The sequence below is a fragment of the Saitoella complicata genome (genome assembly GCF_001661265.1).
Source record: "Saitoella complicata NRRL Y-17804 unplaced genomic scaffold SAICOscaffold_19, whole genome shotgun sequence".
Classification (NCBI taxonomy): Eukaryota; Fungi; Ascomycota; class Saitoellomycetes; order Saitoellales; family Saitoellaceae; genus Saitoella; species Saitoella complicata.
This window is the reverse complement of record NW_017567010.1, coordinates 255,903-283,330: the sequence shown is the minus strand read 5'-3', so window position 1 is coordinate 283,330 and position 27,428 is coordinate 255,903. Positions and strand designations below refer to the sequence as shown.

The 27,428-nt window shown below is 52.8% G+C and overlaps 14 protein-coding genes across 14 annotated transcripts; 8 read left to right on the top strand and 6 right to left on the bottom strand.

The window, feature by feature from the left end:
- Nucleotides 1-143: 143 nt before the first annotated feature.
- SAICODRAFT_72556 (uncharacterized protein) lies at nt 144-1,801 on the top strand. Its single transcript, XM_019170779.1, has 4 exons — nt 144-179; nt 234-579; nt 638-1,249; nt 1,300-1,801. The coding sequence occupies exons 1-4, from the start codon at nt 158-160 to the stop codon at nt 1,691-1,693; spliced, it is 1,374 nt and encodes a 457-aa protein (XP_019022724.1). The 5' UTR covers nt 144-157; the 3' UTR covers nt 1,694-1,801.
- Nucleotides 1,802-2,198: 397 nt separating this feature from the next.
- SAICODRAFT_8906 (uncharacterized protein) lies at nt 2,199-3,332 on the top strand (the record flags this gene model as incomplete). Its single annotated transcript, XM_019171607.1, has 1 exon — nt 2,199-3,332. One exon carries the CDS (start codon nt 2,199-2,201, stop codon nt 3,330-3,332), a length of 1,134 nt encoding a protein of 377 aa, XP_019022723.1.
- A 1,197-nt stretch (nt 3,333-4,529) lies between these two features.
- Nucleotides 4,530-6,011, top strand: SAICODRAFT_8905 (uncharacterized protein; the record flags this gene model as incomplete). The annotated part of the gene is made up of 3 exons (XM_019171604.1): nt 4,530-4,537; nt 4,599-4,918; nt 4,969-6,011. The coding sequence occupies 3 exons, from the start codon at nt 4,530-4,532 to the stop codon at nt 6,009-6,011; spliced, it is 1,371 nt and encodes a 456-aa protein (XP_019022722.1).
- Nucleotides 6,012-6,461: 450 nt separating this feature from the next.
- SAICODRAFT_8904 (acyl-CoA N-acyltransferase) lies at nt 6,462-7,219 on the top strand (the record flags this gene model as incomplete). Its single annotated transcript, XM_019171601.1, has 5 exons — nt 6,462-6,579; nt 6,634-6,839; nt 6,903-6,967; nt 7,018-7,125; nt 7,180-7,219. The coding sequence occupies 5 exons, from the start codon at nt 6,462-6,464 to the stop codon at nt 7,217-7,219; spliced, it is 537 nt and encodes a 178-aa protein (XP_019022721.1).
- A 430-nt stretch (nt 7,220-7,649) lies between these two features.
- On the top strand, nt 7,650-9,244 carry SAICODRAFT_26692 (kinase-like protein; the record flags this gene model as incomplete). Its single annotated transcript, XM_019166963.1, has 2 exons — nt 7,650-7,655; nt 7,715-9,244. 2 exons carry the CDS (start codon nt 7,650-7,652, stop codon nt 9,242-9,244), a joined length of 1,536 nt encoding a protein of 511 aa, XP_019022720.1.
- Nucleotides 9,245-9,493: 249 nt separating this feature from the next.
- Nucleotides 9,494-10,855, bottom strand: SAICODRAFT_59676 (RabGAP/TBC; the record flags this gene model as incomplete). Its single annotated transcript, XM_019169698.1, has 1 exon — nt 9,494-10,855. One exon carries the CDS (start codon nt 10,853-10,855, stop codon nt 9,494-9,496), a length of 1,362 nt encoding a protein of 453 aa, XP_019022719.1.
- Nucleotides 10,856-11,956: 1,101 nt separating this feature from the next.
- Nucleotides 11,957-12,642, bottom strand: SAICODRAFT_59826 (uncharacterized protein; the record flags this gene model as incomplete). The annotated part of the gene is made up of 2 exons (XM_019169715.1): nt 11,957-12,464; nt 12,518-12,642. 2 exons carry the CDS (start codon nt 12,640-12,642, stop codon nt 11,957-11,959), a joined length of 633 nt encoding a protein of 210 aa, XP_019022718.1.
- A 1,323-nt stretch (nt 12,643-13,965) lies between these two features.
- SAICODRAFT_59768 (uncharacterized protein) lies at nt 13,966-16,176 on the bottom strand (the record flags this gene model as incomplete). Its single annotated transcript, XM_019169709.1, has 2 exons — nt 13,966-14,268; nt 14,326-16,176. 2 exons carry the CDS (start codon nt 16,174-16,176, stop codon nt 13,966-13,968), a joined length of 2,154 nt encoding a protein of 717 aa, XP_019022717.1.
- An 868-nt stretch (nt 16,177-17,044) lies between these two features.
- SAICODRAFT_59797 (kinase-like protein) lies at nt 17,045-18,065 on the top strand (the record flags this gene model as incomplete). Its single annotated transcript, XM_019169711.1, has 2 exons — nt 17,045-17,149; nt 17,211-18,065. Coding segments are annotated over 2 exons (960 nt in total), but the record flags the coding sequence as incomplete, so codon positions are not given.
- A 1,209-nt stretch (nt 18,066-19,274) lies between these two features.
- SAICODRAFT_26688 (Metallo-hydrolase/oxidoreductase) lies at nt 19,275-21,744 on the bottom strand (the record flags this gene model as incomplete). The annotated part of the gene is made up of 2 exons (XM_019166962.1): nt 19,275-21,552; nt 21,611-21,744. The coding sequence occupies 2 exons, from the start codon at nt 21,742-21,744 to the stop codon at nt 19,275-19,277; spliced, it is 2,412 nt and encodes an 803-aa protein (XP_019022715.1).
- Nucleotides 21,745-22,035: 291 nt separating this feature from the next.
- SAICODRAFT_66884 (20S proteasome alpha subunit E) lies at nt 22,036-23,289 on the top strand. Its single transcript, XM_019170275.1, has 2 exons — nt 22,036-22,549; nt 22,606-23,289. Exons 1-2 carry the CDS (start codon nt 22,089-22,091, stop codon nt 22,874-22,876), a joined length of 732 nt encoding a protein of 243 aa, XP_019022714.1. The 5' UTR covers nt 22,036-22,088; the 3' UTR covers nt 22,877-23,289.
- SAICODRAFT_20619 (Hydroxyisourate hydrolase) lies at nt 22,860-23,416 on the bottom strand. The gene is made up of 2 exons (XM_019166294.1): nt 23,386-23,416; nt 22,860-23,324 (listed from the first exon to the last, which is right to left on the bottom strand). The coding sequence occupies exons 1-2, from the start codon at nt 23,409-23,411 to the stop codon at nt 22,982-22,984; spliced, it is 369 nt and encodes a 122-aa protein (XP_019022713.1). The 5' UTR covers nt 23,412-23,416; the 3' UTR covers nt 22,860-22,981.
- A 632-nt stretch (nt 23,417-24,048) lies between these two features.
- SAICODRAFT_83032 (uncharacterized protein) lies at nt 24,049-26,412 on the top strand. Its single transcript, XM_019171291.1, has 2 exons — nt 24,049-24,123; nt 24,176-26,412. The coding sequence occupies exons 1-2, from the start codon at nt 24,096-24,098 to the stop codon at nt 26,266-26,268; spliced, it is 2,121 nt and encodes a 706-aa protein (XP_019022712.1). The 5' UTR covers nt 24,049-24,095; the 3' UTR covers nt 26,269-26,412.
- On the bottom strand, nt 26,347-27,370 carry SAICODRAFT_31232 (uncharacterized protein). The gene is made up of 2 exons (XM_019167874.1): nt 27,240-27,370; nt 26,347-27,182 (listed from the first exon to the last, which is right to left on the bottom strand). Exons 1-2 carry the CDS (start codon nt 27,304-27,306, stop codon nt 26,425-26,427), a joined length of 825 nt encoding a protein of 274 aa, XP_019022711.1. The 5' UTR covers nt 27,307-27,370; the 3' UTR covers nt 26,347-26,424.
- Nucleotides 27,371-27,428: the final 58 nt, after the last annotated feature.

Genomic DNA, 27,428 nt, shown 5'->3' with positions numbered 1-27,428 from the left:
AGCTGATGGAGAATATGTGTGAGTGCATGTGGGTTGGTGTAGCGGATCTGCCTTCGGTCTGTGCTGCAGGTGACTGACTGGAACTCGAATCACCGACGTCGGTCGCGTCGTCCCAAGTAAACGCGAACAGTCGCAAATTCACAACAGTCTACCCGAAATGCCTGATCGAGCGCAGACCCGTAAGTCAATTGTATTTCTCATCGACTGCGCAGTCACTCACAGGCCTATTATAGCTGAAGAAGAGGAAGTCGATTACGCCCCCAACGACGCGCCAGAGTCCGACTTTGCTCCCTCGGATGCGGAAGAAGGGAAGGTCAATGGTCGTGCAGATGACGAAGATGAAGATATTGATGATGCTGAGGAACCTGCCACTTCAGTAAAGGGTGACGACGACGAGGAGGAGGAAGATGAGGACGGTGAACCGATCAAGAGGAAGCGAGGGAGGAAGGCCAAGACTGAGGACGGTGAAGATGAGGTAGAAGCTACGCCTGCACCGAAGAAGCGAAGAGGAAGGCCGCCAAAGGCAAAGGGTGCTCCATCTGCCGGTGTGCCTCTTCCGAAGGACATCGATGGGAATAGGTGAGTTTGTCCATGAGCATAGCTCTGTGTGGCTCAGCTCTGACTAATAGAAACACAGGTACGAAGTTGTGAACGATGAGCTTGATCTTGGTCTCAGTGACCCTGAAGGTGAAGCCAAGGTCGATGATTTGGGTTACTTACAAGGCGGCCGTGAATACCGATGCCGTACCTTCACGCTGCTGGGACGCGGAAAGAGACTATACATGTTGTCTACAGAACCTGCACGATGTATGGGATATCGTGATTCCTACCTCTTCTTCTTGAAGCACAAGACGCTGTACAAGGTCATCATGGATGACACGGAGAAGCAGAGCATGATTGACCGCGACTTGATTCCCCACTCATACAAGGGACGTTCGATTGGTGTTGTCACGGCACGTTCTGTTTTCAAAGAATTCGGTGCGAGGATTGTCGTCGGCGGAAAGAGGATCATCGATGATTACTGGGTACAGGCGACAAGAGAGGCTGGTGTCAAGGAAGGTGACCTGGCAGACCCGGAGGACAGGCTTCCTCCACCAGGTATTGAGTACAACCGGAATCAGTACGTTGCTTGGCATGGAGCAAGTTCAGTGTATCATCAGACGGTGGTATTACAGCCTGAGACGTTTAGGAAGAAGAAGGTGGTCATGACGAATGAGAATTGGATGCTGGAGCACGCACGAGCGGCGAGGTACGATCATCACAAGAAACTGAGAAACATCGCGGCTAACTCGATTGTAGACGGTACAACACCGAGATTGCCCGTGCACGGCTAGAGAAGATGGAGACGGGCCACTATGAGCCCAATACGAACTTGATGTTCTACCCAGCAAGCACACAGCCTACCAGGGCAGTCTGGACGCAAGAGGAGGGTGTAGTGGTGAACGGGGACGTACGAACATCACCCAAAAGCTCACGGAGGCAGAATAGAACGGTGGTGGTGGCGACGTCCATTCGTGCGCCGGCATTTACAGTACCTACGGGCGGACCTGGGCTGAAAGATGTGGATCCGAGTGTGTTTGAGGATTGTGACCCAGCAGTGAAGGAGGCTATCTTGAAGCAACAGCAGGAGGAGAAGACATGGGAGGAGAGCTGGGACGCATCGCGGTCGCTCAAAGGCACGCTGAAGCTATGAAAAGGGCAGGCAACGAATGAGGGGAATAGAGATAAGGATTTCAGATTATTAGTAAGGCTTCACGTCACCTGTTGCAGTAGGCTGGCATTACCTTGCTCAAGGCCGAGCAAATTTTCTACGAGTCACCCAGTGCCGTCCTTAGCGCGGGTCTGCGCGGTTTGAATAAGGAGTGCGGCAGACCCCCCCCGACCGGTTCCCCATCCCACAACAACCTAGGAAGTACTATCGAAGGAGCCATTCACTTGGTAATCCTTTGCAGTCTTCCGACAACACTACATCTCTCACAATTACCTTTTTGACGAGTCAACCGAGTCAAGGGCGTGCGGATGCTCGGAGGTGGAACCAATGCCTAAACGCCGGCATCAAGAAGACGAACCAGCAGCGATCGGCGCAGCGTCCGTGGAACAGGGGAACTGGTACGCTCTTTGATACGTCTTGTTTGAATTCTCAGTCGCTGACAGTCGCCACAGCTTGGCAGCAGCGCCCTTCTTCGCGTGACTCTGGAATGCCTTTCGCCAACTACGCCTGGGGAGCGCAGCCTTCGGGCGCGTCTCGCTACGGTGAGGTCTCTCAGCAGCCGGCAAACGCGTTTACCTACGCGTTGCCGCCGTTGAAGGGTGTTGGTTCGGTCGACTATGCTGGTGGTTACGCCTCCTGGGGTGAGCAAGCTTACATGAATGACGCTCACGCCCAGAGGTATGGGGCAGGTTCTCAGTACCAAAGTGGCGGGTACTACGGTGGGTATCAACAGGAGCAGTACGGTGGAATGGAGAAGGTGGTGAAGCATGAGGTGGTTGAAGAGCAGCCGGCCGAGAAGGTCACTGGTGGTGTCTCGGCTGAGCTTGATTATGAGGTTGAGGATATGGCCGAATTCGTTGCCTTGATGACGGTTGCTGTTACCCAGCACCCTGCTCAGGCTTCGCCGGCGTTCAAGAAGTTCGCCTCCCAGGTCTTGGCCGCGACGAGGTTGCCCAGTGCGACCATCCTCCTGTCCTTGACCTACCTTTCCGCGCGCATGGCTTTGCCATCTGCGGACGAGTTCTTGCCTGCGTCTTCTCGCGACCTGTACCGTCTCTTGACGGTCTCTTTGATGCTCGGTAACAAGTTCTTGGATGACAACACCTTTACCAACAGGTCTTGGGCTGATGTCTCCGGACTTCCCATCGAGGATGTCAACAAGCTTGAGAAGGACTGGCTTAAGGCTATTGAGTGGAACTTGCACCTTGACCGTGCTGGCGAGAAAGGTTGGGATGCCTGGATGGCCGCGTGGATTTCGTGGAGTGAGGATCGCATGATTGCCCGCGAGAGGGCCGAGAGGCAGCGCAAGATGGAGCAGTTCGCCGCACAATCTCCTCCTGCGTTGTCTCCCTATCAGGCGTCCAGCCCATGGTTCGATGACTCTGCGTCTACCGCTCCGAGCACTCCTCTTTCGCACAGAAGCCAAGGTTGGCCCTCTGCGCAGATGCAGCAACAACATGCCACTCAGTGGTCGGCCTATCAACAGCCCTTTCAGCTTTCGTACCAGCCTCTTCCTCCCCCGTCTCACTTTTACAGTCAGTACGGTTACGGAAACCAGGGTTCTTTTTACGAGAATCCCTTCGGCTGGAACAACGGCATGAGGGCCGCTGTCGGTGCATAAGCATTTGACGGCATATCTCAACACTATCGTGGTGCTCTCCCGATATTCACTTCTACTTTGCGCCAGTTCGACCAAATCACTCTCTATTCTTCGTTGTTCGATTTACTTCTTCTTGTTTTCGCCTTCCGATTTATACACACAACGCCTTCATTAATCTCCCCTCCGTCTTGATAATGGGGTCCTCGCCGGATGGAAGATTGTGGACATGGTGCTAGTTGGAGAGAGTTTCCTCGCTCATTCGTTTCAGAGGAACAGAAAAGAAAAGATGAACGGGAAAGGGGCATGAAGGTTGTGTGAAACCAAAAAAGCACAAAAAAATCTGTTGCGTCTTTTGTTTCTGCTTTTCCTGGTGTTTATTTCAAAGCGATCAGCGAGCGTTGCGTGAGTTGTCTGAGGGGTTTCTCTCAGCGAAGCATCAGCGATTTCTGTTTGCGCACAAAAGCTGTGGATTGATAAATCTGTTAGACATTGCGTTTTTTTTTTTATTTTCGAGTGTACATTTCTTGCGTTAGGTCTACTGGCAAAAGAACAAAAAAAAAGTCCCAAACCTCGAATCGATTGTCTCACGCTCTATAAATAACCCAGGTAGCCTTTCATCGGCGACAACGGCGCCGGTCATACCGTATAGCCCGTAACGGCTGTACCATGACCATCGTGATGCCGAGGAACGCAATTAAGTCATCGCACCAGTCGATCGCGAGTTTTTACGTGGGTTATGCCGAAGGACCGAAGCACGCCACTGCTTTCACAGCGCTGCTGCCCCATATCACTGCGCACCGAAGCTTGCCCGGCCGAGGACAGCAGACCCCGGCTGGAATTCTCGGTCAACAATTCCGCAGAACCATCTAGGCCGCGAATAGAGTTCAATATCGACTCTCTCGATCCGCGGTGAAAAAGCTTGTATACCAACACCCTCACGATCGGTGGTACGAGCTTCTCTTTCGTTGAACTCCAACTCCACGCTCCACTTTCCGATCAGTACGACCGACGCACGAGGCCAGTTGCTTCACTCGTTTATTAAGACTTGCAATTGCTGGTACCGTCGTCACGCTCTTGCGATTGCGATTGCGACCTTTTACCCCACCGTTCTTGGCGTTTTCACGTTCGTCTTCTCGGCTGCCGGTGTTGATCCCTTTGCGATAAAAGGCCGTGGTCTGCTGCTCTTTTGCGCCTTCAGTTGTTTAGGATTAAACCAGTATGGACATGTGAGTCTGTTTGCTGATATCGAAGGGTTTACTTGAACCTGCGCTGACATGAGACTCACAGTACCTTCATCACCATCCATGACCTGGATGAGGAGGCGACAATCCTCTACGCCTCCGAATCAATTAGCGATGTGTTGGGCTACAGCTCCCAGGACGTCATCGACAAATCGTGTTTCGACTTTTTCCATCCAGACGAAGAGCCAATTGCTCGTGGTGTGCACGGCAAGGGAGTTGGGCTGGATAAGGCCGCCGTCCTTGCCTACTGTTCATTGAGACATAAAGATGGGAGCTGGGTGCAATGCGAGATGGTATTCACAGTGGTATATGATGTGTTTGTTGCTGCGACTACGCTATACGTAGATGGATCGTCTAAGCGGCAGAGTAAATTCCCCCCAGCTCCCCATGTTGTTGCATCGCTGACAGCCCTCCAGATCGCCGAGAAATAGCACCACATATCCGCCGCCTCTTCGGCCCGGAAACCCCACCAGACCCGCGCAGGGACATGCTCCACCACCTCTCCGGCAAGTTCACAACTGATGGATACCAACACGAACCCCGCGCTGCGTTCATCTTGAATCGCTATACCCGGACCTTGTGCGTCCTGTACGCCACACACGCAACCGAGTCAATCCTCGGAATCCACCCCGATCACCTCATCGGAAAGAGTTTCTTCTCGTGCATCCAGGAGCAGTTCCTCGAAGGCGCTGTCGATGTCGTGGAGCGTGCCAAGGAGAATGACTCGATTGCGTATATCCGCTTCGCCTGGCGCGATCCGCGGTTATCATCTGAATCCACTACACCAGAGTCTTCAGAGGAAGAAGAAGAGGATTCGCCTAGACCACAGACGCAGGAGAGCCCGGAGACATCGGCATACAGTACCTCACCCGAAGATGAACGACCACGGGCTGGAGGGCACCGCAGCTCTGTTTTGGAGAGGTCAGGCAGTGACGAAGAATCTCATCTTGCTGGACAAGACGAGTCGTTTGAAGTAGAAGCCGTCGTATCCTGCACATCGGATGGACTCGTTGTCGTCCTTCGCCGTGCTCGCCCCGCACCGCCTCGTGCGTCCGAGCCGGATCTTTATGCCAGTCCTTGGGCTACTCACCCGCGTACCCCCGAACGTGTGGACCGCATTCGCGATACTTTAAAGAAAGCTGCGAGGTCACAGCATGAACAGCCAAAGCCGGACGTTATGGAGTCGATTCGCCAGGTCGCAGTTTTCGTGTGGTCTATGCAGATCAATGAGGATGTTGTTGAGACATACGCAAGGGGACCGAATAATAAGATTATGAAAGGAGAGAGCTTGGCAAGGGAAGAGCGCCAGAGGAAAGCCTACGAAGAAGGAGAAGAAGGAGGCGGAGGCAGCAGGAAGGGTAGCGAGGATAGTGGACTTGGTGGACATTCGGTGGAGACTAGTGTCAGTGAGGGGAACACTCCGGAGAAGGGGAAGGGCAAACGGCGTTCGGAGGATTAGGCATCTGATTGTGTGACAGGATATTGTTACGGAGGCCCTTCGGCTGGACCGGTGGGTCTACACATCGCTCGCATATTTAGGAAGGCATACGAACATTTCACGTTCGATTAAACACACAGCACTCGTGGGAAAGGTCTCGACCAGGCTCATTAACCAAGGAGCCCGGCTGATACCGAAAACGAGCGTTATTATGTAGGTCGATTTCGTATCAAACGCCATCAAGTCATATTCCAAGATATCTAGGATGGCGTAATAAGGTTATGGTATAGCGGCGGTAACGTGCGTCGCCGAATCCGCGACGTCGAAGCGCGGTCCACCCTGTGCTTTGATGCATGTGTCCCCCCAGCGACCCGTGCGTACCCTCAAGTCCGGCCCGGATCAGACAGCACACCTGGACAACTCGCCACCTTCTTTTGGAGACGATACGGAAGCTGAGAGAGGATAGGAATCATGACGACGAACGGAGCCACCAACTTTCTCTTTGATCCGGCATTGCTGCCGTCCACGTACAAGAAGCTGCCGAAGCATATTACGATGAGGCCATTGAGCCGTGACGAGAATTTCGCAAGTACGGTTGAGGGACATGTTCACCGGCTCGGTTGCTAATGGATGCTCCGTACAGAATACATGGACCTCCTCGATCAACTCGCTCAGCCAGAAACATCGAACGGTCCTCGTCCATCTCAAGCAGAGGCCCAAGCACACTTCGATGATATGAAGAGAGGTGGGGTCACATATGTTGTCATTGCGGAGGACAAGGGAACTGGAGATGTTGTTGCGACGGGTACGGTGCTTATTGAGCAAAAGTTCATCCGGAATGCAGCCAAAGTAGGGATCCGAGCAATACCTTGAAAATCTCATAGGTGGGCCTTGCTGATCTGCTTCCTAAAGGCGGCGCATATTGAGGACATCGTGGTATCGAGCACGCAGAGGGGCAGCGGTCTCGGCTTGATGTTGTACCCCTCTCTGACGAAGTTGTTTCAACATAGCTGACAGGAAATTACAGCGTCATTGACACCCTCAACCACCTCGCCCGTGAACTGGGCTGCTACAAGACGATTCTGGACTGTGCTGAGAAGAATGTAGGGTTCTACGAGAAGTGTGGTTTTACGAGGTGAGCTGCGAAGCGACGTCTTCGTAATAAGATTGCTGATATCCAAACTCGCAGATCGGGCGTGGAGATGAAGAAGTATCATCGCAAGGGGTAAGGAAGATAGGTATGAGTTGATGGGTCATGAAAGGAATCTACGACAGAGTTTGAGTGCGGTGATGAAATACGTCATGGATGCGGGAGGAGGTATATCTGACTACATGTATACGGGACAAGAGACGGAATCAGTCTACCGCAGACATCGCCAATGAGAGTACTGTGACAGAACCATACAGAGTAACAGTTCTCCTTAACATCGTCCTTTCGACTTCGCAATGTTTCGTAGCCAATCGGTAATTTTCCTTCTGTCTAAGTTAACTCGCGCACTTTAACTTGAGCCGCGGCAGCAGCTGCACGAAGCCTTCGCAAAAAGCCGCAGCTGGACCACACAAAAACAAAGTAACAGCAACACCGTCGCACAGTCGACTCGCTCTCCTTCGCATAATCCCGCTCGCTTCGATCATATATGGTAGTGAATTCAAACGACTATGGCGGTTCGTCAATCATCTTCTTCCCTTTTGCGCAGTTGCTGATCGAGGATTTATGTACATAGGCTGTTTTCGCGTTCGACGACTCGGACGATTTCCTTGCGGCTCCCCGACGTGACAGGGCGGATACACTTGACTCAAACGACGAACACTGGGTTCCGGGACATGCTGGTGTAGTACCAGGACCGCGTACGCCGACTCTTTCGAGGGAATCCACTGTGACGATTTCGGACTCTAGTACAATTATTGAGTACAATGCGGCTGCTGAAGATGGAGTGGAGGATGGAGATGTGACGATTACGCATGAGGGAGCGGCGAATGCGAACTTCAAGATGGTGGATGATGATGAAACGCCTATGCCTTCGGGTGCTCAGACACCCCGTGCTCCGCGTCAACCGAACTCGACGCCGGCCAGCCCGTCGACGAAGGAGTACGAGGTTCCTCTTGACGAGGACTTCGTTTCCTCAATCTCGGCTCCGCCTTCGCGCAAGATGGCTCCGTCTGATTTTACGCCGTTGAAGGTATTGGGCAAGGGCGCTTACGGCACTGTTCACCTCGTCAAACAAAACTCCACCGGTCGCCTTTTCGCACAGAAGCAGTTGAAGAAGGCGTCTATCGTTGTTCGTGCGAAGACTGTTGACGGAATCAAGGCCGAACGTCAGATTTTGGAGGAAGTTCGGCACCCGTTCATCGTCAAGTTGTTTTACGCTTTTCAGTCACACACCAAACTGTACTTGATTTTGGAGTATGCCATGGGTGGTGAGCTCTTTACGCATTTGGAGACGGCGAAAATGTTTGATGAGGCCACCGCAGCGTTTTATACTGCAGAGATTGTATTGGCTCTGAGCCATTTGCATTCACTCGGTGTCGTCTATCGTGACCTTAAGCCTGAGAACTGTCTCCTCGATGCAGAGGGACACGTCCTGCTTACGGACTTCGGACTCTCGAAGGTGTCTGACGCAAATGGTGCAGACGAGGGACAACCCCGCCTCACCTCCTTCGTCGGAACGTGCGAATACATGGCCCCTGAAATCCTCCAAGAGCAAGGTCATGACGCCGCGGTGGACTGGTGGTCCCTCGGCGTCCTCCTATACGAATTCTTAACCGGAATGCCACCCTTCACCGGCAACAACAAAAAGAAAATCATGGACAAAATCACAAAGACGAAGCTCTCCCTCCCGTACTACCTCAGCCCAGACGCGAAAGATCTCCTCACCAAGTTACTCAAGAAGACGCCGAGTGTACGACTCGGCAGCAAATCCGGCGACGTCAACAAAATCAAAGCCCACCGACTCTTCCGAAAGATTGATTGGAAGGCGTTGGAGAGGAGAGAGGTTTCACCGCCGATTGTGCCTATGATCACGGACCCGGAGCTTGCGGAGAACTTTGCGGATGAGTTCACGACGTTGGCTGTTGTTGGGAGTCCGCCCGTCACACCCGGTGGTGAGGGAATGCCAATGCCCTTTTCCGGGGTGGATGGGATGGACGGACATGCGGCTTCCAGTCCGGGGATGTTCAAGGATTTCTCGTATATAGCGAGCACAAGTTTCATTCAGAGGGCTATGGAGGCTCAGATTAATCACTTTGGGGAATGATTTTAGTACAGGCTTGGTTATATACCCTTCGGAACGGCGTTTAGGTTGGGATATTTATCGCGATGTATGGAAGGAAGTTTCGGGAAGGCACGGTATAGAGTTATGCTCATAGATTATGTAATCAATCTCGGCTTATGAAAGATATCAAGAGATCATTTATCATCAAACCAACGCCAATCATGCTTCCCCCAACCCCCAAATCAATGCTGCCCGAAACCAGCAGGTAATCCCCTTCCGCCGTCATCATCTTCACCCAAGCTCTGCAACCCTCTGGACCAGCCTATTCCTAACATTCCTCAAAGAACTCCCTGCTCGTGATCCCCTTGGCCTGATGGGCATGAGGTCGCCGTAACCAGCACCGACCGTAGTATCATCCGAAGCAGCTGGCTTATTCGTCACTGCCGCTGCCTGCCTCTTCGACCGTACCATCACCCTCGTCTGATCCACATCTCGCTGACTCAGATGTCCAAACCCATTCCTTCGCTTAAAGCACGCCTCCATCACCGCACCTGCGTCAATCATCCTCTTCGGCAATGTCTGCACGACCTGGAATATCTCCATTGGGTCTGCGACTGCTAGAATCTCGGCTTCGCCTGTTTTTAGGACTGTGAGGCCGATCCGGAAGAGGATCTTGGAGCCTTCGTAGAAGAGGCAATCCCAGACTCTAAGAACGGATTCGATTGGTAGTACACCGATGAATGCACTCATGAACCACGCAGCAGTAACCAGTGTGATTGGTGGTAGCTTCGTCACGATGTCGCTCGCCTCAGCTCCGTCAAGCCCGCCTCCGATCTTTGTCCATATTGCGGGTAAGTCCTCCTTGATGCTCAACATCAGGACTGCCTGATCCACGTTTGATCCTTCGAGGTTCACGTCGTGCATGCCAGGTAGCAGCTCTGTACACGTCACGACCAACATCCAAAATGCCTTCTCCTCATCCATGAACAGCAAGAACAACCCGGCAATGAAATTGAGACTCTGGCAGTATCCGATCCGTGGCACGTAATTTGCAAAGGCGGACAAAACCCGACGAAGAGCCTTGATGATTGGTGTTTCTGGGGCTTTGGAGGGCATTCGTTTATGTCCAGGTCCATCCGCCAAGCTCTCAGGCTTGAAGTAGATGTTGTCCGGAAATGTTCGGTGAAGGTCGCGTTCGATGATCTCGGCATCATTACTCTTCTTCAGTTTTGACTCCTGCCACATTCTCCGATATAACCCTGGGTTCTTCTTCATCCGTGCAGCAGCTCCAGAGTAGTGGAACCAGCAGGCACCCCGATACTCCGGCGGCACGCCCTTCCGTATATACCGCTTAACCTTATCGGTCTTCGGTGGAAACTTCGTTGGTGCTTGACCGTTCCCTGGATTTCCCAATCCTGATTCTGCCAGCAATGCATCCCACTTCTTCTTTCTCTGCGCAATGCGCTTCATGTAGTCCACGTTCCAAGCATCAAACTGTGCTTGGGATATATGCTGCGTTTGCTTCCGGAAACCGTACTGATCTCGAGTATCTGATATTGGACATGGTGATTTTGGTGGGTGATAAGGGGTATCTTGGTCGTTGTTGACGTTTGCCGCTACTTTTGGTTCCGGCACCTTTAGTGATTCGCTCATTGCTATTCGGATTGCCGCTTCGTATGAATCCTCCGACTTCCGGATGTCTGGTTCCCCCAGTCTTCCCGGTATTGCATTTCCGTTCCCTTCCTCATCCTCCTCTATGCCATATAGTTGTAAGAAGTCGTTCATGGCGCGGTCATCCCTTGGTTCCTCCTCCTCATCCGAACTTAAGTCCACCTCTGAATACCCCGCGTTCCTCGATACAGGTGACGACTCGATTCCCACACTGCTCCTAGCACTGCCAGTTGTCGCCGGTGAATACGATCTGTTGAATTGCGGAGATACTGGCACCATTAATCTTGGTGATGCGGGTAATCCCGGCAACTTTGGCGACGGAGGAGGTGGTGAGTCCTCGCGAAGAAGGCCGAGGTCAGGCATAGATGCAGATGCTCGGCGCTGATCAAACACAGGCTCCTCCTGCTTTGGCTTCTTCGTAATAGCAAGAAATGCAGCAGGCATGTGCGGCATCCCCCTCAACGTCGCTGGCGACCCATGCGGATTTTTCGTTGGTCGTCGACGCAGCGCTTCTTTGCTCTTCGTTCGCAGCCGATCAAGCAGCTCCGGCCTCTTCCTATGAGGCGGATGATCTGTATCCATACTGCTCACTCAATTGGCTGTCTGCCTGGTCATCTGTACGCTATGGTTGTCGCTTTGATCTTCGCAGTTCTCTTCTTGCGCTCCAAAGTGAGATCATGTACGAGATGCAAGCCAGTGTTTCACGTTGACGTCGTCGTGCGAAACTTTAAATGTTTGGTTGTTCGAATGTGGAGCTTGACTGTTTTGTGATGCTTCGAAGTGAATGAGGATATCCTCACATTGGACGCATAGCTTCTCAGGCGTTGATACCATCGTTTTTCTCGTTTTCCCACGCTGAACTCCTCGAGGGTAAAAAAGCCTTGCACTACCTGCTGGAATTCACCTGAAAAGCGTACAATCACTTGGGAAGACGAGGTGGACAAGTAAATAGAGCGAGCATAACGTGAGCATTTTTCTGGTAACGATAGGAATCTCCCAGCACCGCATGCCACCCATACTGCATAACGAACGAACAGAAACGAAACACCTATGACAAACGACAATATAACACAGATAGCCTTCTCAAAATCCGTTCGGCAAGCTAGGAGCAGCATGACCCGGTGCCGGAGTTCCCGCAAGCTGTGCCTGGACCGCAGAAGGTGACCCCATCGATGGAGTCGCGCCGTTGATGCTAAATGGTCTGTTCTCCAAGGCTTCGTAGACAAGCACGAACTCCTTCCTGATCTTTTCCCAGTGTAGGTGGTCGAAGAACACGTACTCTCCTCTCTCATACGCGGTCGTCTTGAGGTTCGGCTCAGCGTTAGGGTCCTTTGTCAGCCACATACGGAGCTCCTTGTGGTATCGCCAATTTCTTGCTGTCAGTTCTGCCGCAGCATATTCTTGCATCACGTCTCGTGGCATGGAGTAGAAGATGTAGAACAGCGTCTCGTCGGAGAAGCTCTGGATTTTGGTATGCGCCGGTGGTGGGGGTTGGACGTTGTAACATGCAGGCAGGTGATATACTGGTTCTACGTCTTTGTTGTTGGTCTCCATCCAAGGTGAGTTGAACGAAGCGTAAAGCGGTCGGTCACTGTAGGGCGCGTGTTAGGATAAGCAGAATAGTTCCCACAACATAAAACTTACTCTGACTGGTTCATGTTCAAGCCCAAGCTGGTAAGGTCATTACCAAGCGCGAGCATGCTCAGATCCTGGTTCTCCATTCTGATTACACCAAGAAGCCCCTTCAACCCATATTGATCACCATCCATCATTGGAGGCGCACCGATAGGGCCCAGTTGTGATGACTTCGCGCTTGGCGACGACTCGAAGCCGATCGGGACGTGTGCCATTGGCGGTGTTTGATGCGACATTTGCGCGTTCGCTGGAGTGTCAATCGGCAACTGCTTCGCATCTTCCTGAGTGAAGGCAGTATTCGACTCGCCTGTGCATAATATGGTCAGCAAATGCTCAACTTGAGACGGCATCCCACATACCCTTCAGATTCGCTGCACCCGTCATCGCGCCGAGGAGCGCGTTTCGGTGCTGATCCCGGTCCACATGCGTCGGCATCCCGGGCTGCCTCAGCTGCCCAGGAAGACCCGGCGGAGGTGAAGTATCCGCAAAACCGGCTCCGTTCGCATGCCGTTGCGGTTGCACTGCCGAGCCTGAGGTCAGCCCCGTCGGAAGCGCAGGAAAGTCGTCTTGTGCCGGCATAACTTGTTGCTGTCGCTGATCGGGGGTTCCCGTACCTGCTGTGAAAGCATAACTCTGCGATGGACCTGGGCTCTGCATAGATCCTGGACCTGTACCGCCTAATGCTGGAAATTCTGATGGGTCGAGTTGTTGCGATGAACCCGGCTGCGCGTGGATTGCTTGCGTGTTCGTGCCGGGAAAGGTTGTTGATGGCGGTCGTTCGGGTTGTTGCATTTGGGGAAATGGCGAGGTATTCCACCCTGGTGGGTTTCCTGCGGTAAACTCTTAGCATTGGGACGAGCGCGGATATATCGGCTCCGGACCTCCAACCCTGCCGTTCGGCAGCCTTCCGACCATGCTGCTCGGTTGAGCCAGTCGGTTGCTTATTGCTGGACCGTAGCCCAAAGGTACCGCTCCTCTTGCTGGTTGTCCTGGGCCTGCGCAATTGCTGTCAGCATCGCTTCGTCGAACCTTCACAAGGCGCCGCTTGGCACTCACGATTCATCATCGCTGGTAGCGCTCGGACGATACGACTGACGAGATGTAAGCGACCGTTCCTTCAAAGACTCAGACGGCAATGGGTACGTACAGGGGTTGTTGTCGAATTGTCTTTCTCGAGCGTCGCTTGAGGCGTCCTACACACCTGCGAGGTCGCTGCAACACCTGCGCAAAGTGGCCAGTTGGGGAGCAAAAAACACGAAAACTTACAAACAAGGGGAAAAGAAATGCTGGTTGACGTTATTATAAAATTCATACATTGCAGGACGTGTCACCTCCAAGGTGCACTCGTCTATCAGGGGACCTGCTGTACCCCACGCCCAAACCGAAAGAAATCCAATCGCAAAACTCCAGACCAGACGCTCAAGCCCCCGCACAAAATCCATCGAAATAACATCTCTTCAATACCTCGCCTGCTCCCAGTCCAGCCTCACCACCAGACTCAACAAACGTGCACTCTCCGTCCCGGCGTAGTAGCTCACTGCATCCATCATAATCTTGGTATTCCTTGCAAAGTGCTCCTCATGCTTCTGCAGAAGCTCTTCCAGACTGTTCATCTTTGCGGCATTAGGCTCGGGGAACGGTCCATCCTTCGGAATAAATTGTGTAGGGTCGAGCATTGGGTCAGCCGTAGCAAGAGAGCGGGCGAGATATGTCGTCATTTGGCCGAACATGGTACATCCGTAGATGAGTTTTCCTTGAATCTGTTCGTTTTAGTTAGCAGACATGCTCTGCACGGGAAGATAGTTATCAGAACAAACCTTGAGAAGACGATGATTCGTCAACATACACTCCTTCAAACAAGTATCCAAGAAATCAACATGATCCTTCATCAACTCATCCACCGTAGTAACCTTCTCCAATTTGACCCTCATACCCTGCCAGTTCGGCTCAATAACCTCGCTGGTACAGAAATACGCCAATTGCTGAATGAAACTCATCATTCGGGACCGCAGGGCCCATGCGCGTTTTTTCCAGATCTCGAGACGACGGTGCTTCGAGAAACGACTCCACTGCGCATCCTTCATGTGAGCCATCCAAGTGTCACCAAGGAGTTGCTCAACATTTTTGAGACTGAGAAGATGTCGGAAGAGGAGCTGGTACTTTGTCACGGCTTGTCTCGAGATGACTAAACTCAACGGAAACGGAACAGTATAGTCGAGTTGCAATGCATCAAATCCTGCCAGCTCCTTCTGGTCCTTTTTGTCCGAGGTTGACTGACCGAAACTCGATGTAGGCAAACCATCTTCACCAAGACCCTTCACCGACAGGACTCTCATCAACCAGTCCGTCAGCCAAACCTTGTTCATCTGCACTTTGACGTCCTCCTTGAATGGATCACTGGCGGCAATGGTACCTGGTGAGTGTAGTGTAATATCCAGTAAGCTCTGCAGTTTGACGAGATTGGCATTCTTCGCAGGTTTCTTGAGTTCATGACTCGCCAACGCAAGAAAATGCGTGAAGAAATCACTTTGATCAAGGAAGAAGTAGTGTTTCAGACTTCGTAGGCGCGCAGGAAGTTCATGCGTCGTCAGCAACAACTCAAGAAGCGATGAATTAGCATGCGCATACGCCGAGTTGACGTTATCCAGGAAGTTCGTATGCTCGAAGCTCATCGGCCACTTATCTCGCTCATCGGTCTTGCTGACGTCGACACCTCCACACTCCCGAACCACATTGAGATATTTGCCTGCCAGCAGTACCTTTTCCTTCACACTCTCCAACTGTGGCGGAACCTCACCTTCGCGCAGTGTATAGCGCTTCTCCCAGTACTCGTCGGTGTAATCCTCATCCAACCTCTCACGCTTGATGCTCTTCTGCTCCTTGACCAAGAACTCTTGATGCGGATCCCGAATCTCACCATGATGCAGCCACTCATTAAGCATCTTCATGTACGGTTTACTCGCCTCCTTCAGCAAATGACTCAACAGCTTCCTCGCAGCCGGGTCACCAGCCAAACTTGACAGTCGCGTACTGAGCAATCCCAACACCGCACCACCCTTACAGATCGTCGGCTTCCCAAGTACGCCAGAAGTGATATCGTTCCCTTCCTTGAGCGCCTCCAGGATACCCTCGATGTTGTCCATATCGTCCATCATGTCCTTCTCCTCCTCAATCGTCGCATTCCGCTTCATAACCTCGTGTGCAAGCGAGTACATATGAAACAGTGTATGCGACGTCGGTAACGCGTGCAAGTGTAGTGTATGCAACGTAAACGCCGGATTCGTCAGAAATTGATGCTCAAGCTGCGCAACGAGCACCAGATACTCCTTCAACAACTTCCGTATCGCCGCACACAACGCGTGATTCACCACTCCGAACTCCGCACGACTGTGGATCTCGACAAAAGCACTGACGCTCACGTACCACGTACTCATCCTACACAATCCCATACACAAATCCCGTAAACTTGGATCCAGTCCATCGGCAATCACCCATTGCGGTCCCTTCAGTGTGTCTTGCTCGCTTTTCGGGTCGTATGTTCCGGCGTAGTGGATGTAGTTTCCCTCGTGGCCCATGAAGACGTACAGAAGGTCTTCGATGATAGACGCTTCTTGGAGGTCTAGCGGGAGTGATGATAGGGAGTCTATGACGTGTAATGGTCTTGTCATCGATATTGCTGGTGGGATTGATATTCTTGAGGCCAGTGGTGCGGCTGTATGTGGGATTACCGATGCCGAGGATACGAAGGGTGGGAGGACCGGAGTTGATGACGCGGTTGTGTATGTCGCACCGCTGTCGCGTTCTCTATCCAATGGCGTCTGTGCTCTAGATGGTTTTCTCTCATGTCTCGAACTTGTGATGGTTGTTGACGTAATTGTCTCCGTCCTCCTCTCCCTCTCCCTCTCCCTTTCACTAACCAACGGACTCCCACTCCTCCTCGTAGCCGTAGACGGCGCCCTCTTCAACCTGACTACATCCTCCCCAGTCGTACTCGGCGGCCTAAACTCTGTCGCAAGACTCCCCAAATTGCTGTAGTCAGTCGCAGAACGACTACTTGGCCGTGCGGTTGACACGCGAGACGAGGTAGACGCGGTGGAATGGAGCGGGGAAGACGATCTTAGGTCATTGTAGCGGGTCGACATCTATCACGATGGCATGCGCAATATGCTTCGGGGTATCGACGGTATACAGGAGCCTATGGTCGGTCACAATTGCTGTTCTGATGATCTGTTTACTTTGATTTCGCGACCTGCGGGAGAGCGACAGGCCTTGCAGGTCAACGCATCACTATTGTCGGAGACCTTGCCATTATTCTTTGATACTTATTTGAGAAAAGCGAGCATGCTGACTTCCTTCGGTAACCCTTCACAATATTCCACGTCTTGCCCGTTGCGTTACAGCAGCTTGTCGCCCGAGCAACGCACCCACACCTCGATTCGGAAAGAAAGTGCCTTAATTGTCAACACCGCGGCCAACATACGCGTTCGCTCTCCAACAGACCAGCATTCATCCCTTGCACCGAACATTCATGGCAAGATGTTCACTTCAGCATCAGCCATAGCAAACCCCACGACATTCAAAGCAGAGGACTACGAGGAACTCGAGCTCATCGGTCGTGGTTCGTTTGGGCTTATCCGGAAGGTGAGTCAATGTGGCCCGTGCGCTATTTGATAAGGGTGTGGACTGACTGGTCGTTGTACAGGTGAGGAGAAGAAGTGATGGAAGGATCTTTGCGAGGAAGGAGATCGATTGGAGACTCATGTCTGATGCGGAGAAGCACCAGCTCGTCGCTGAGGTGAATATTCTTGATCAGATTCGGCACCCGAATATCGTGCGATATTATTCTCGTGAAGTTAAGAGGGATGCATGTCTCATCTACCTGTACATGGAGTACTGTGGAGGCGGTGACTTGGGACGATGGTTGGAGGAGTATAGAAGAAGAGGGGAGAGAGTAGGAGAAGAGGATGTGTGGGAGCTCTTTGGGCAGTTGGTCAGTGCATTACATGAATGTCATAACCCACCATCAATCACAGCAGCAACAAGAGGGAGAGAAGCACGGAAAACAATTCTACACCGCGACTTGAAACCCGAGAACATCTTCCTTTCAACTCCTACATCCTCATCAACGCCGGTCGCTTCTCTGGGTTCTGCAGCAATCGCGCCAACACCTAAACTCGGTGATTTCGGGTTGTCCAAATCTCTTGACGACGCACATGCTTTGGCTCGCACATATGTCGGCACCCCTTACTACATGTCTCCCGAACTCATTAACTCGCAACCATACTCCGCCAAATCCGATATCTGGGCCTTAGGCTGTGTCCTCTACGAAATTTGCGCCCTCAAACCCCCCTTCAATGGAAAGAACCACCGCGAACTCGGTATAGCAATCGAAAGCGGAAGATTCGATGTGGACAGCCTATCTGGCTACGGCACTGCAATCACCGAAGTCATCGCCGCCTGTCTCCAACTAAACCCCTTGGCAAGACCCACTACACAGGATTTATTGACCCACCCCATGGTCCGGTCGGGCTTATCTTCAAGAGCAATGAAAACCCGCGAACTCGCCATCCTGGAAAAAGAACAAGCCCTATTACACAGAGAAGTACAAATTGGGGTCAAGGAGAAGAGGTTGACGGAAGCGTATGCGGAGATGCAAAGGAAGTTCCATGAGAGTGAGAGGGTGTGTCATGAGTTGCGGGCGGCGTTGGTAGCTGCACAGCAGGAGACTTCACAGCTTAGACAAGCTACAACTACATCCACGGTGGTCAACGACAGCAGCAGACCATCATCCGCACCCGCGCAGAGAGTTGAAGAACCGAAGAGACCGCCATTGACGCTCCTCCCCGCCACATCCAACCGATGCATCGAATCAACGACTCCACTCACCTCCGACGTCGCGATACCGACCTTGTCAACACTCAATAAACCGCTATCTGTACCAACCACCACCGCGACCACACTGTCCGCACCCCCTGAAGTCCTTGCACCACCAGCAGTAGCAGCTACGGGGCAGGCACCGAGTACCCCGAGCAGAGTGGGCTTGATATCAGCCTACACCTCTCGCGCCTCATCCCCCACGCGTCGCCGCGAAAGCGGTCTAACTGGATCTCCTGCCCGTCTCAATTCCAAACCCACCATTCCCGGTCTTGCGAATGATCTTCGGCGTATGGCGTTGAACGGCAAGGCGAAACCGGGGAAGCCGACGCCGGTGGGGATGGAAGCGCCGAATTGGGGTGAGGAGGGAGGGGATATGCCGAGTCCTTTTATCAGACGGACTGCTGCTGAGGGAGCAGGGATGGGTTTAGGAGGGGGGGCGAGGAGGGTAAGGGTGAGTGATATTGGGAGTGTGCCGGTGATGGGGTTGGGGGTTGAAAGTGGGAGTGCGCCGGAGATTGATGGAACCGTGGCTAAGAGTGATTCGGGGATTGAGGGGTTAGGTGGGGAGCCGTTGATTTCGATTTGAATCACATGGAGAGAAACGGGAGAGTTGAGATGAGATGAGATTTCTTTTTGCAAGTGTTCGGCGTTTATAACTTATTGGATATCGATTTGGTACAAGTTCGTTGGCGCATTGTTATTGGGTTAGGTAATAGTGGTATGCTATATCGTACACTTCCCCCATTCCTCGCTCTTGCTCCAAGAAGTCTAAGGTATCCAGAGTCCCTCCTTAACGCGTGTGATCATTCCACCGAAGAGCCCTGAGGGCATCTATAGATACTCCTACTAAACATGCCTTGATCTCCTACATGCACGACGATCGATATCCTCACACAGTAGCAACCATCCCATAAACAACCCCCCTAACCCTCCAAAACACCTCCCCAACCCCCCCCTCAACAACAACCCTCCCAGCCCCAACCTTCCTCACCGCAACAACCCCATCACACAACAACGTCCCCTCACCCATAAACTCCGCCGTAATCCCCTGGCTCCTCAACCCCGCTCTCAAATCCGCGAGTTTGATGTCTCCGACGTGGAGGGGCGCAGCACGTGGTGCATTGGCGAAATCGGCGGGGGTGGAGAGTGGTTCGAGGACTGGGAGTGCGGTTGCGGTTGGTGCGTCGTCGTCGTTGGTGGGTATGCTGATTTTTCCGGTGACGTGCGCGACTTCGTGGGTTCCCAGTTTCTGCCACTTGAGCGTCTTGAGCAACGCATCACTCAACTTCAAGTCATACGCATTCACGTCCATACTCGCATTCACTGTCTCCCCGACCTCCGGGCTAAAGATATCCTGCGTGATTCCCTGGGTAGTCGAGAATGATAATCTCAAATCCTGGGTATCGGCTTCATCCCCGCCGACGAGGATGAGCTTCCGTGCTCCAATCATCGGCAAAATGCGTTCCATGGCACGGCCGTCGCGGAGACCTTCCATATCGACAAATGCGATTTTGCAGTGTACCACGACATCCTTCTCAACATCCACAATCTTACTCGGCCGCTCATCCAAGCCATCTTCACCTCCCCCTCCGGTGGCATTATGCTCCTCCCCCTTCTTCTTCCCCTTCGCAACCTCATCCCACTTCCTCTTCTTCCCCTTTGCCGCAACCGAAACCACAGCTTGCTGGATATCAACTTGCTCATCCTCCTTCACCCCCGCAAAATCCTCCGCCCTCAACACCTCCCCAAAATCATCAAACCTCCTCCTCCTCTCCACGAACGGAAACATCAATGGTCGAGACTTACTTGCGTTCGCGTGATGACCCCTCACATACAAATCAAACAACCCCTCGCTCCCGAACCCCACCGCCTCCCTCTTCACCCCCCCAACCCCAGTGGTCAAGTGATGGTCATCTTCATCGTCCTCACTCTCCTCCTCACTCTCCAAATCCGCTTCGAGGATAGATCGATTCCGCATCTCAAGCGCGGTATCGGCGGTAAGACGTGCCTGCCGACTCGCTTCTTCCTCCTGATACGCCGTCAACTCATCCCCTTCCAACAACGCCTTTTCCCGGATCTTCAACCTCAACTGCACACCCCCAGCGGAGATGGCATCCCGAATGACACCCTCCGGCGCAGAGGGCGCATGGGTGTCCCACACGCTCCACATCTTCCCTGCGAGGCTATCAGGCTCCATCGTCGTTTCCTGCGTCAACAAGAGTAAATTCTGTGGGTTCGTGGCGACATCCTCCACGAAAACCCTCCGTCCCAACCCACCTTCCAATCCCTCCCCCGTAACCATCACCACCATGCCCTCCTTTCCATCTGACCCACTCTTACACTGCTCCCACCTCCCCACAACTTTGAGATGCTTAAACTCAAACGGCCCTCCACTCTGCACAGCCCCAAACTCCCTCCCGATCTCCTCACTCATCCACTCCAACATACTCTTCGCGTACTGTATCGTCTTCCCCGCACTACTCGACAACAAATACAACGGCGGCTGAGGCGCGGGGAGTGTTCGCCAATGTTGTTCGAGGAGGTACGCGAGTTCGAGGAGGCGCGGGGAGGGCGGAAGTGGGATGAGAATCGTGGAGGATGGGGTATGCGAGAGAGTGGTGGTGATATGCGACAACAGCGCTTCTTCCCGGCGTTTCCGGGGAAGAACGATATTACTCCCCTTCCCCACCCCCAAAACCAACGCCCCAGGTTTTCGAAGTTCCCCGAGGACTTGACCCTCATTGAACAAAACACTAGACGCAAAAACACGTTCACGCGCATGATTCCAGTCACCAGCAACAACGACCGTCTCACCCCCCCTCTCCAACTTCCAAATCGTGCCTCCGAGTGTATGCCCAGCATTGAATGCCGTTATACTGACACCGCCCATAATACGTGTCGGCTGCGAGAACCGGAGACTCTGGATGTGGTCGAAGGCTGCGTCGATAACGTTTGGTGGGAAGGGTGGGGAGAGTGAGGAGGATGCGTATGTCTCGTGCGAGGATGTCCGGCCGATTGCTGTTACGGGGAGGGTTGCGTAGACGGGTGGGAGAGAGGCGGTGGGTGTCGCGAGGTTCTTTTGGAGGTGGGAGAAGAGGTAGGGGTAGGCGCCTAAATGCTTCACTGAGGCATGAGACAGTAGAATAGCATCGATTTTTGGAGCGTTGCTGGAGGTACACAGTTAGCGATGCACTTGGCATTGAGGGAGAAGAAGGGAATACGTACGCGAGGATTTGCTCCATTTGCTCAAAAGGCATGGATTCGGTCCATCCACAGTCAATGAGGATTCGTACATCGTCAATCTCGACCAGCTGTGCTGATTGCTGGGTTGAGTTGGCGAGCGGCGTGAAGAGGAACATTGCGCTCTGATCCGCAACGGTTCAAGAGTCTGCGAGGAGGTGCTCTGGTGGTTAAAGGTGTACCGCGATTTGCGATCTCGTATGGGTGTTTCCTCGACAGGTCGTATTAGACTGTAACGTAGACACGGTTCACGCTGCAAGGGTGTTGTGAGAGTATCAAAGTCAGATTCAGAAACAGCTCCTTTACTCTTTTATACTTACTTTGAGAATCTAAGTTGCATATGCTGGCGTTTTTCGGTCACGATATTCAACGTCACCGTCGTTACGCGGCTCCCGGTATACGTACGTTGACCTCGACAACCAGGAGATACACCTCGACCAATTGAACCCCCTACAACCCTACGATGTTCCTCACAAGATCAGAATACGACCGTGGTGTCAACACCTTCTCCCCCGAAGGCCGCCTCTTCCAAGTCGAATACGCAACGGAAGCAATCAAACTCGGCTCCACCGCAATCGGCATAGCAACCTCCTCCGGCGTCCTCCTCGGCGTCGAAAAGCGCGTAACCTCAACCCTCCTCGAATCCTCATCCATCGAGAAAATTGTCGAAATCGACCGTCATATCGGTGTTGCTATGTCCGGTCTTACGGCGGATGCTAGAACGATGGTTGAGCACGCACGGGTTGAGGCACAGAACCATGCGTTTACGTATGATGAGCCGTTGAGGGTTGAGAGCTGTACGCAGAGTGTGTGTGATTTGGCGTTGAGGTTCGGAGAGGGAGCGGAGGGTGAGGATGCGATTATGTCGAGACCGTTTGGTGTTGCACTGTTGGTTGCCGGTGTTGACGAGAATGGACCTCAATTGTAAGAACAGCTTGTGCGAGCTCTGGAATGAATGAGTACTGACCTGATGCTCACAGATATCACGCCGAACCCTCAGGTACCTTCTACCGCTACGATGCCAAAGCCATCGGTTCCGGCTCCGAAGGCGCACAAACCGAACTCCAGAACGAATACCACAAATCCATGACCCTTGAGGAAGCCGAAGACCTTATCCTCAAGGTGCTGAAGCAAGTCATGGAGGAGAAGTTGGATGCGAAGAACGTACAGTTGGCGAGTGTCACCAAGGAGAAGGGATTCAGGATTTACACGGATGAGGAGATGGGTGTTGTGGTCGGAAGGATGCAGTAAGGAATTGAGGCATACGAGTTGCATAGAAGATTAGGATGTATACCCATGGAATTTGAGTTTGCGGCTATATTTGGTATCTCGTGGTATATCCTCGTGCGTCCTTCCTCACGATCCCCTGTAGGTCGAATAGCTGTATGGACTCAACAAAAGTGGAACATGATAGTGCTCCTGCAGCAGATCCTTGGCATTGACGAAGATCTCCACCCAGGGGAAGAACGTCTCCATGCCCAATTTTTTGTAATATTGTTCAACTTCAAATACGAGTCTGTATACGTCCGTGCTGGATGCATGGAAAGCTCCCTGGGTCAGTGTCCACTTTAGGATCCGTCCGTCAGAATCCGTTTCGGCGTAGCCAGTTTTTGTGAACTTGTTGTCCGCAGGATCGACCGCGTACAGAGAAACCTGAACTCCTGCCGCTGGTTTGCCGAGCGTGGTGTCGAGGACGTGGCTATGATCAGATCTGTTAGCATACCGTCAACATGATCTCCTGAAGTGTACAGAAATCATACCAGGTAATTGGATGCTTCTGGCTCATCGTTGCTGTTTTGTCTTTGCGCAGCAGGGCGGATCGGCTCGAGGTCGCCTACGGTATCTCCCCCGGGTGTCCCATTGTGTGGGGTACATGTACTCACTTGTTGACAGCGGACGATCGGTAAGGTTCCAACTGAGTTATAGTATTCGTTCTGGTGAGATAGGACGCCAAATGATGCTTATTTTCTCTTCGCCTACCCTTGTGAATTCTGTAATAACGGTGGACTGTGAGCTGGAATTCCCACGGTCCATCAGATCACCTTCACGACATCAGAGCCCAGAAATAGGTCTTATGCTTCAGATGCACCCACGAGTTTCTCTCTCGCTAGACGTTACGAGCGGGATGGTATGGTAATAGTGACGGGGTTTGCGACGTTAAAGTTAAGCAACCGCACCAGGACACTTGATGAATGCAGTGAATTGCAACTCAAATGACATTTGTCTTGGTCAGACCCCACAGTCGAAGGCTAATCACACTCTCGCAGTTAGAATACACCCGTAGCATCGAAAAGGACCTCAAGCAAACATAAATTTGAAGCGATGTCGTGAGGTTTCGTCCTTCCCGCGGTAGATGCGAACCTTACCGTACACCGTCGTGCAGAAAGTCGCAGCACAGGCGAAGCGCGCTCAGCATCGCGAACAGCAGACCTCGGGACGTTCAGCACACACCCCGGATCAATCCGTGAAGATGTACGGACCACCATATGGCGGAATGCGTAAGAAAATTGACACAACAATCACGGCTGCTTGCTAATGTCCTTCTTACAGCTGGCTACCCGCCTCAATACCCAAACCCATACGGCGCACCACCAATTGTTCCCGGCATGCCAGTCCCTGTCCCAGGAATGCCAGCACCAGGAATGGCTCCTCCTGGCATGGGCGCACCAGGTTTCGGTCCCCCAGGGATGATGAACAATAGCCACAACGATGCGCGAGGTCCTCAGCGTCCGTTCGTGCCACCTGCCAACATGCCAAACATCAACCTCAACGCACCCGTCATCCATCTCGGCACAGGCGGTGGAGGCAGGCTTGGACTCGGTGCGACGCCGAATATGCCTCAACACAACAACAACAATGGACACACACATCTCAGTAACATGGTCAAGGCAAAGGAGATCGTGCAGCCTGCTCGACCACCCACTGTTGAAGAAGCGCTCAATACTTTGTTCGTCGGAGCGATCCCCAGCGAGTTGGAGGATGAGTGGGTCGAGAAGATCCTGAGAGCTGTCGCGAAGCTCAAGGAATGGCGCCGTGCTCGTGCTGCGGATGGAAGTTTGAGGTCGTTTGGCTTTGCGGAGTATGATGATCCGGAACACACTCAGCGCGCTATCACCGTTCTCGAGAACCTCGAGATTCCGCCTGCGACGGAGGATGGGAAGCCGACCAAGCTTATCATTACTACGGACGAGCAGACGCGGGTTTTCTTGGAGTCGTACGACCAAAGCCGTACGAACAAGAATCCTCAGAAGGATAAAAACATGATTATCACGTCAAGAAACAATCTCGCCAAGGTCCTCGAGGACTTTGCTGACCCCAGCAAGCGTCAGCCTGCTGCGCCAACTGCCGAGGTCAAGACCGAAGACTCGAATACCCCCGCGGAAGAGGTCGTCACTATCCCTTTGGGAGGCGACGAGGAACTCGGAGACATCCCTCAGGAGCAGCGCGAGGCCGTTGCAAGGGAAATTACGGCTTTCCGTGAACGTGCCAGTCGTCGTGACAAAGAACGTGCACAAGCCGTCGAAGACGCTGAGCGACGTCGTGCAAACTTTGGCAGGAATGGAAGCATGAGCTCCAACGCCATTCCTGTAGGCCCGCGCGGAATCTCTGCTCCCACTGGACCTAAGGTGAAGGAGGAACTGTATGTGTCCAAGGTCAACATCCCCGCGACCGAAGAAGAAGCTGCCCTCTCCGACGACGAGTTGGAGCGTAGAAGAAAGGAGAAAAAAGACAGAGATCTCGAAATTCAATACGTCGACCGCGAACGCCGCTGGTTAAACCGCGAACGTACCCGCACCCTCGCCCTCGAACGTGAACTCGCTCGTGAGCGCGACCTCGAAGCCCGTGAACTCCAAGACAAGGATGCAATTCGACAGAGGTTGGCGGAGTGGGATGATGATAAGGAGAGGGAGATGGGTGCTGAGGAGTATTATCGGGATAAGAGTAATTGGTTGGCGAATCGGGCGGTGTTTAGGGCGAGGGAGGGGGAGATGGACGCCCAGGATCGGGAGGCGGAGCGTAGGGAGTTGGAGATGGAGGGGGCGAGGGGTGCGGATGCATCTAATCAGGCTGAGGCATTCCTCAATAACATTGCGGCGGAGGTTGGGAAAGCGGCACCTCAGCAGCAACAGCCTGCGACGGCGAGTGCGGGTCCTGGCCCGATTCGTCTTCAGTTCGGGGTTAAGAAGGCACCTGAGACGACCTCCAGGACGATGGGTCAAGCGGAGGCGTTGCTGGAAGACGACGAGGAGGAAGACAAGGACAAGCAGAAACGTGTTCTCGTACCGCTTACCTATGAAGGCACCAACGTCGAGGACGAAGAAACTAAAGCCCGCCGCCTAAGACAACTCGTCTCCTCCATCCCCTCTGACAAGGAAGGCCTCTGGTCCTGGCCCGTCAAATGGGACAAACTCACCGACGCACTCATCGAAGAGGACATAAAACCCTTCACCACCAAAAAGATCATCGAGTACTTGGGTGTCCAGGATGATGATTTGATCAAGTTCACGATTGATCATTTGAGAAAGAAGGGGTCTGCCGAGGATTTGGAGAAGGAGTTGGAGATGGCGTTGGATGAGGATGCGGAGGTGTTTGTCAAGAAGATTTGGAGGTTGATTATTCTGACTACGGAGAAGAACTTCTGAGTCCAGCAAGGGGAGGAGCAAAAAGCAATTACGGCACATGGCCGCACAACATCTAAGCCAGATACAATACCAATCACTCGTTGCATCTCAAACCTCATTCTATGCTATGTTATGCTGAAATTCCGGTATATGTGGGTATAGTGATAGGAACCTGGCTCACGCAGTTGTAGGCAAGCGTAGCCCTCTGACAAGCATAATCGTATCCCCATCCTTCGCGACATCACCAAACTTCGGCGCATGCTCCAACAACGCCCCCAAGTCCACGTTAATCAACCTCAGCTTATCATCATCTTCCATTGCCGCATTATTATTATTCCGCACCCCCAACAACGACGCAATAGAATCCAACGCCTTGCCAGTAGACCACTCCCTCGACACGTAAATATCGGCCTTGGGTTGATTAGGCTCATCCGGAGGTCCTTCGGCATGGATATATATCCGCTTTTCCTGCGGCACCCTCTGATCTCCCTTCGACGTCTTCTTCATCTTGGCAACGACCAGCACCCGACTAGTCTTCGTACTCGTCTTCTTACCCGCATCCGTCCGTGTACTCCCATACGACGAAGCCCAGTGACGCAATTTCTCCAACGCTTCTCTGGCACGGGCAGCTGATGTTGGCGGTGGCGAAGTGTATTTGCATGCGTGATCCAGAGGATGTCGGTGCTTCAGACAGAATATTCCTCGACACTTGCAGACGGTGCCTGGGGACATGATACCGTCAAGAGCTGTCGAGCACTGGGTATGCGAACATGTTGTCTTAATGCTTCCGATAGCAGGAGGTGGAGTGGAGGATCCGGTCTTCAGGGCTTGCTCTTTCTGTAGTGCGGAGTATGGACCGCATGTATGTGACTGTGGATGTCGATGGTCTTGGCAGTACTTGAGGCCGCAGTAATTGCAAGTAAAAGGCAGGAAGTCTAACAACGGTTTCGTTAGCAAGTGATCCGAGATGACTCCCACGCCTACAACCATACCTGAACGACCGCATGTATGGCACACAGCCCCGATTTTGCTCGGATCAAATGCAGAAGTGGTAGCCATAAGCCCGGTAACGGTTCTTGAAGATACCTGTCCTGTCAATCGCCGGGTTGCGATACTTTTCTAAATGGGCCTCGGAACAAACCCGCCCGCGTAATTCGTGCCTGGCGACGTATTGCATACCC

Coding starts and splice junctions, on each gene's coding strand:
- SAICODRAFT_72556 (XM_019170779.1), top strand. CDS start 158: ATGCCTGATCGAGCGCAGACCC. Junction 180..233: donor GCCTGATCGAGCGCAGACCC/GTAAGTCAATTG, acceptor GGCCTATTATAG/CTGAAGAAGAGGAAGTCGAT. Junction 1,250..1,299: donor GAGCACGCACGAGCGGCGAG/GTACGATCATCA, acceptor ACTCGATTGTAG/ACGGTACAACACCGAGATTG.
- SAICODRAFT_66884 (XM_019170275.1), top strand. CDS start 22,089: ATGTTCCTCACAAGATCAGAATACGACCGTGGTGTCAACACCTTCTCC. Junction 22,550..22,605: donor GACGAGAATGGACCTCAATT/GTAAGAACAGCT, acceptor TGATGCTCACAG/ATATCACGCCGAACCCTCAG.
- SAICODRAFT_20619 (XM_019166294.1), bottom strand. CDS start 23,411: ATGAGCCAGAAGCATCCAATTACCTG. Junction 23,325..23,385: donor CAGAAGCATCCAATTACCTG/GTATGATTTCTG, acceptor ATCTGATCATAG/CCACGTCCTCGACACCACGC.
- SAICODRAFT_83032 (XM_019171291.1), top strand. CDS start 24,096: ATGTACGGACCACCATATGGCGGAATGC. Junction 24,124..24,175: donor ACCACCATATGGCGGAATGC/GTAAGAAAATTG, acceptor TCCTTCTTACAG/CTGGCTACCCGCCTCAATAC.
- SAICODRAFT_31232 (XM_019167874.1), bottom strand. CDS start 27,306: ATGGCTACCACTTCTGCATTTGATCCGAGCAAAATCGGGGCTGTGTGC. Junction 27,183..27,239: donor CCATACATGCGGTCGTTCAG/GTATGGTTGTAG, acceptor AACCGTTGTTAG/ACTTCCTGCCTTTTACTTGC.